This window comes from Penaeus vannamei, chromosome 6, assembly GCF_042767895.1.
Source record: "Penaeus vannamei isolate JL-2024 chromosome 6, ASM4276789v1, whole genome shotgun sequence".
In the NCBI taxonomy this organism is placed as follows: domain Eukaryota; kingdom Metazoa; phylum Arthropoda; class Malacostraca; order Decapoda; family Penaeidae; genus Penaeus; species Penaeus vannamei.
Window position 1 is genome coordinate 42,548,493 of NC_091554.1, and position 7,500 is coordinate 42,555,992.

A 7,500-nucleotide genomic window follows, 5' to 3' on the forward strand; every position below is an offset into this window, starting at 1 on the left:
TGTATCCCGGTGTGATCGTGTGTTTTCTGTATCCCGGTGTGATCGTGTGTTTTCTGTATCCCGGTGTGATCGTGTGTTTTCTGTATCCCGGTGTGGTCGTGTGTTTTCTGTATCCCGGTGTGATCGTGTGTTTTCTGTATCCCGGTGTGATCGTGTGTTTTCTGTATCCCGGTGTGATCGTGTGTTTTCTGTATCCCGGTGTGGTCGTGTGTTTCCTGTATCCCGGTGTGATCGTGTGTTTTCTGTATCCCGGTGTGATCGTGTGTTTTCTGTATCCCGGTGTGATCGTGTGTTTTCCGTATCCCGGTGTGATCGTGTGTTTTCTGTATCCCGGTGTGATCGTGTGTTTTCTGCATCCCGGTGTGATCGTGTGTTTTCTGTATCCCGGTGTGATCGTGTGTTTTCTGTATCCCGGTGTGATCGTGTGTTTTCTGTATCCCGGTGTGATCGTGTGTTTTCTGTATCCCGGTGTGATCGTGTGTTTTCTGTATCCCGGTGTGATCGTGTGTTTTCTGTATCCCGGTGTGGTCGTGTGTTTCCTGTAGCCCGGTGTGATCGTGTGTTTCCTGTATCCCGGTGTGATCGTGTGTTTTCTGTATCCCGGTGTGATCGTGTGTTTTCTGTATCCCGGTGTGATCGTGTGTTTTCTGTATCCCGGTGTGATCGTGTGTTTTCTGTATCCCGGTGTGATCGTGTGTTTTCTGTATCCCGGTGTGATCGTGTGTTTTCTGTATCCCGGTGTGATCGTGTGTTTTCTGTATCCCGGTGTGATCGTGTGTTTTCTGTATCCCGGTGTGATCGTGTGTTTTCTGTATCCCGGTGTGATCGTGAGTTTTCTGTTTGTACAGGGCGTATGTAATTATCTGTATCTACCTGTCTACCTACCTGTTTATTTATCTTAATGGGTAAGGAACACACACAAACACGCTTCAAGCTTTTTATAAGGCAAGATTGTATTTATGGGTACTATGTGTATTTGTATATATATATGTATGTATATACCATATATATACACCCCCACATACACATACATAATGTATTATAAAAGAGCGCTGAAATTACCCCCCCCAAAAAAAAAAACATCACACCCAAAGCTTTTTAAGCCCCCCCCCTCCCCTCGTCTCCCAGCTGGGCACCGTCGCCCATGAGATCGGCCACTCCCTGGGCTGGTACCACGAGCAGTCCCGCCCCGACAGAGACCTCTTCGTCCACGTCAACTCGCAGAATGTCCAGTCGGGCAGGCTCGGCAACTTCCACAAGCAGTCTGACACCGAGGTCAACAACCAGAACGTGCCTTATGACCTGAGGAGCGTCATGCACTACGGAGGAACGGTCGGTGACGTCATCATTATCATTATTTGTCATGACATACGTATTAATAATAGGAGTAGCTTCGTTTTTTGTATCCTCATCATTATTATGATTGGTTATTATTACCATTATTTTGATATCAATAATGCCATCATTGTTATCATAAGTACTGTTAACACAATCATTATGATTACGGTTTGATTAACCAATGCTATTGCTATTAGTATTCACATCTTTTTATTTTTCGATTCAGACTGTAACGGGGACGCAATTTCGAGAGCTGGACTTTAAATATTCATTAAAATCAATGAAGTAGCCGATTAAGTGTCTTTTATTTATAGATTGTCTACTAGCTATGTTCATCTGTTTAAATAATGAAAGTTCATTCATAACGTTTATTCATTCTGTTTCATTAAAAAAAGGTGAAAAAATACATACCTTTACTCACACACGCATGTATTCTGTATACACACACACACACACACACACACACACGTCTATCTATATACATATATGTATACACACACATATATATTTATATAATTTTCCCTTGCAGTACTTCAGCATAAACGAGCACCTCACCCTGGCAACAGTGGACCCACGTGACCAAGGACTCATCGGCAAACGCGTCGGCTTCTCACACATGGATATTCTGATCGCCAACCGGATGTATCACTGCATCGGTTAGTTTCTTGGTTTATATGATATTTATCTGCCGTTTCGGTTCCGTGATTTACTATCGGCGTCACTTTATTTACTATATCCCATCGAATTGCGAGAAAGGGGTCTGTCTAAAACTATATTACGACCATTTTTTTTTTCGAAGTTACCAGCTGTTCATTGATGTTTTCCTTTTTTCCCGAAACGTAAAGACAAATGGCTCGAGAACTGTGGCTTGACCGCTGATCCCTGCCAGAACAACGGCTTCACGGGGGAGTCCTGCACCTGCGTGTGTCCTGAGGGAACGACGGGTACACACTGCGAGACTGTCACCGGCGATTACCACGGTGAGGAGGCGGGAGGGAAGGTGTGACGAGGTGTCCTTCAGGTGCCGGATCTTTATTTTATTTTTTATTTTTTTGAAACTGGAAATGAGCGAGAGGGGTGAGAGAGAGGAGAGGGGGGTGGGTGGGAAGGGAGGAAGGGAAGGAAGAGGAGCGAGCGAGAGAGAGGGACGGAGAAGAGTGAGAGGGGGGAGGGAAAGAGGGAAGGAGGCAGGGGAGCGAGAGAGAGAGAGAGAGAGAGAGAGAGAGAGAGAGAGAGAGAGAGAGAGAGAGAGAGAGAGAGAGAGAGAGAGAGAGAGAGAGAGAGAGAGAGAGAGAGAGAGAGAGAGGACTGAGAAATAGACATAAAAAGAAAGAAAGAAAGAAAAAAAAGAAACGAATACATGATTGCATTTGTTTTCACTTTATATATCACCCCATTATACTGACCACAATACCTAGCAATTACCAAACAGTTAACTTGGTATCATACCCCAACAGCTGCCTACCGAAGTGCCTGCAACGAGCTCATCACCTCCCCAACGACCATTAGTTCTCCTAATTATCCTAACAAATATCCTGCAGGTAAGATGTCTCGTTTGCATAATGTGGATATATTTAGTTGAGTTTTCTTAAGATTAATGTTTCTTAAGACTATAAAGTTAGGTTAAACAAATCACTGAGTTTCATGATAGTATAATTGAGTTTATAAGGGCTGAAATGGCGTGTCCTGCTACTGAAATTCTCCAAGTATTCACCCATTTCATCCTTTTATCTGTCCATCAAGACGTTAGATAAATCAATCATTTTTCTTAACCCATCAATTTTCCTTCATTGTTCATTTTGTCATGACTTTTATCTTCACTTCTCATTCTACCATTATCGTATTCATTATTCACTAATTATCACCACACGACATAATCCCACCATACTACATCACATACTCCTCCTCCCCTTAATTCACTCCCCATTGCTCCTCCTTCCTCTCCCCTCCTCTTTCTTCTCCCCTTCATTCTCTCCTCCCTCTCCCCTTCATTCACTCCTCCTCCTTCCCCCTTTATTCACTCCTCCTCCTTCTCCCCTTCATTCACTCCTCTCCCCCTCCCCTTTATTCACTCCTCCCCTCCTCCTACTTCCCCCCCTTTAGTCGCTCCTCCTCCTTCTCCCCTTCATTCACTCCTCCCCTCCCCCTTCCTCCTCCTCCCCTTCATTCACTCCTCCTCCTCTTCATTCACTCCTACTCCTCCCCTTTATTCACTCCTCCTTCTCTCATTCATTCACTCCTCCCCTCCCCCTCCCTCTTCATCCCCTCCATTCACCCCTCCCCCCTCTTACCCTCCCATTATTACAAATCCATCACTATCCACTTACAATTCACTTCATTACCCTCCTCATCTCTCACTTCAGGCGTGACGTGTGCCAAGTGGATCAAAGCCCCTGAGAACATGATTCCGAAGGTCACGTTCACCGATTTCAGATTAACAGCCTGCGCCAATAAGTGGGATTTCTTGGAGATTCGGACCAACGATCTCTTCGATGGAGATTTGTAAGTAAATTGATCAGGAGATGAAGGAAGATGGTGATAATGGTCTTAATGAGGAAAACATATAAGGAAGAATGGTATGGATGATAATGATAGTATGATGATGAAGATGATGGTGGATGGTGATGATGATGATGATACAACAGCAACAGCCGTTAGTGATACTGCTACTAGTTATGGTATGAATAATAGCAGCATGAGTAAGCTAAGGCTGAGTGCTAGAAGGGCCAATGTCCAAAAATAACACACAAACACACATTTATATATGTATGTTTTTCGTTATGCAAACACGCATGAACACACACACACACACACACACACACACACACACACACACACACACACACACACATATATATATATATATATATATATATATATATATATATATATATATATTTTTTTTTTTTTTCAATGTTTTTTTTTTTTATCTTTCATTTTTTTTTTTCTCTCTTTTTTTTCTTTAATATCAGTATCTTTAAAGGATTAGATGAATACAAAATAGTTTGATTGGTCACTGAAAAAAATATATCTCATGGATTATTACAGGCTGAATTTAAATTTACGAAGCACGTTTTCAAAGACGCTTTTTTAATATTGACTCTTAGGACATTATTTTTTTTTCTTGTTCTCAGCCATAGTAAAAATAATGATGATAATGATAATGTTGACGCTGATGATGTAGATGATGATGATAATAAATGTAATACAAATGATATTGATTATAATAGTGATAATGATTATGATAATAACGATAACAATAACAAATGATAATATTACTCCTACTAATGATAACAATAACTGAACGAATGATAACAGTACTGCTAATAACAACAACAACAAGCATAATAACAAACACACACAAAACGACAAAATCAATTCTAAGAAAACGGATAGTGAGAACAATATCACCACTACATACCCTATTAATTCTAAAACAAAGCACCAAATCCTTCATTTTTTACTTACCTCATGATAATCCCACCAGCCATTACACCAGCTGAAACACGAAGAAAGCAATAAACTTAATACCTTTTTTTTTCTTTTTTCTTTTTTTTTTTTTTACATTTTTATTTTTTTACAATTTTTTTACATTTTTAAAAATATTTTTATTTACTTATTTAAATAAATAAATTCAATACCCTTCTGTTTCTTTCTTTCTTTTTTTTTTTTACTTTTCTTTTACATGTTTTACCTATTTTTTTTTTTTTTTTTTATATTTTGTATGTATTTTTTTTACATTTTTTTTTTCAAAATATTTATATATTTCTTTATTTTTTTACCAGCTACTGCGAAAACCAAATCGCCGCCGGCACCTCTTTCGTAGGTACAAGCAGAGAGCTAATCCTCATGTTCTATACCCGATCCAACCGCGGATATGGGTGGGAAGCGGATGTCACTTTCTTCGACCCTTCGACAACGACTACCACAACTCCAGAGCCTACAACTACCACAACTCCAGAGCCTACAACGACTACCACAACTCCAGAGCCTACAACTACCACAACTCCAGAGCCTACAACGACTACCACGACTCCAGAGCCTACAACGACTACCACGACTCCAGAGCCTACAACGACTACCACAACTCCAGAGCCTACAACGACTACCACAACTCCAGAGCCTACAACGACTACCACAACTCCCGAACCCACAACTACCACAACTCCGGAGCCTACAACGACTACCACAACTCCAGAGCCTACAACTACCACAACTCCAGAGCCTACAACGACTACCACAACTCCAGAGCCTACAACGACTACCACAACTCCCGAACCCACAACTACTACCACAACTCCAGAGCCTACAACGACTTCCACAACTCCCGAACCCACAACTACTACCACAACTCCAGAGCCTACAACGATTACCACAACTCCGGAGCCTACAACGACTACCACAACTCCAGAGCCTACAACTACCACAACTCCAGAGCCTACAACGACTACCACAACTCCAGAGCCTACAACTACCACAACTCCAGACCCAACAACGACTACTACAACTCCGGAACCTACAACGACTACCACAACTCCAGAGCCTACAACTACAACCACAACTCCAAAGCCTACAACGACTACCACAACTCCAGAGCCTACAACGACTACAACTCCCGAACCCACAACTACTACCACAACTCCAGAGCCTACAACGACTACCACAACTCCCGAACCCACAACTACTACCACAACTCCAGAGCCTACAACGACTATCACAACTCCCGAACCCACAACGACTACCACAACTCCAGAGCCTACAACGACTACCACAACTCCCGAACCCACAACTACCACAACTCCCGAACCCACAACGACTACCACAACTCCAGAGCCTACAACGACTACCACAACTCCCGAACCCACAACTACCACAACTCCCGAACCCACAACTACTACCACAACTCCCGAACCCACAACTACTACCACAACTCCAGAGCCTACAACGACAGCTCCAGAAATAACAACTACCGGCCCTACCAATGACAATGCAAGTTGCACACTTTACAGTTTCGACGACAAAGTAGACTGGACCTCCCCATACTTTGGTGTTGCTGATTATCCAAACGATTTCAAGTGTGGCATCGTGGGCTACTACGTGAGTATTTGCCTATTATCTTTTACCATTAGTATATTCATATGAATCATATAAGACCTATAAAACAATCATAAAAGTTCAGAAATAGAAAAAAAAATCCTTTCCTTTCCCGAGAAACAATTCAAGCTCAAAACGTATACTCTATTGGCCAGGACGGACCACTGATGGCAAAGTACACGTTTAATACTTTCCAACTGGAGGGCAAGTCACGGAGAAGAAACGAACTGTGCCATGACTACGTCGACATTCCGATACCTTATAGTAGATCCATGAGGTAGGGAGCCAGACATGGGATAAGTGTGAGGAGCGTGTGTCCTTTTTAACAGATTTATGAAGTAGGAAGGCAGAAATTAATAAGAGGAGTGTGTCCTTTTAGCAGGTCCGTGAGATAGGAAACTAGACGTGGGATAGATATAAGGAGTGTGTCCTTTTAACAGATCCATGAGGTAGGAAAATAGACATGGAATAAGTAATGGGGAGCGTGTACCCTTTTAGCAGATCCATGAGGTAGGAAACTAGATATGGAATAAGTATGAGGAGCGTGTATCCTTTTAGCAGATCCATGAGGTAGGAAAGCAGACAGGCACTGATTGTGATGAGTGTGTATCCTATTTGTCATGGGTCATAGGTCATATAAGCTGTCCTTTTGATAAGTAAATGTAATATCTATTTGTCCATCTATCTATCAGCCCATCTCTTGAAATTCAAGACAGTTTTAAAGTATTCTGTTGATACCTCTTGCAAGCCCGAAGTACCAAATAGCTTATTAAGTATCTAAACTATCAGTTTTTCTATCTATATATCTATTTATCAGTCAATTCGGCTATTTCTCTTGCAGTTCAACAGTTCAATGGTATTCTGACCTGACCTTCTCTCTCCCCCCTTCACCCCAGGTTCTGTGGGAGCCAAACGGGGTATCAAAACGTACCCAACTTCCGGTTCTCTACCGAATTCGTGACCGATTCCTCCATCACTGACGTCGGGTATAACATTAGCATCAGCTGGGAAATAACGGAATGTCACACTGTTATCCAACTCTCGAAAAAAGACTCGAGGGGGACCATC

At 42.1% G+C, this 7,500-nt stretch overlaps 1 protein-coding gene across 4 annotated transcripts in view; it reads left to right on the plus strand.

The window, feature by feature from the left end:
• Positions 1 to 7,500, plus strand: part of LOC113817599 (uncharacterized) — a gene marked incomplete at its 5' end in the record, with an annotated part of 16,928 nt that overhangs the window by 8,050 nt on the left and 1,378 nt on the right. For all 4 annotated transcript variants that reach the window (XM_070123016.1, XM_070123018.1, XM_070123019.1 and 1 more), the window contains 8 exon segments: positions 1,129 to 1,332; positions 1,868 to 1,994; positions 2,184 to 2,318; positions 2,796 to 2,879; positions 3,702 to 3,840; positions 5,124 to 6,435; positions 6,588 to 6,709; positions 7,329 to 7,500. The exon segment at positions 7,329 to 7,500 is cut by the window's right edge and continues 60 nt beyond it. In XM_070123016.1, coding sequence (XP_069979117.1) covers positions 1,129 to 1,332; positions 1,868 to 1,994; positions 2,184 to 2,318; positions 2,796 to 2,879; positions 3,702 to 3,840; positions 5,124 to 6,435; positions 6,588 to 6,709; positions 7,329 to 7,500 — 2,295 coding nt within the window.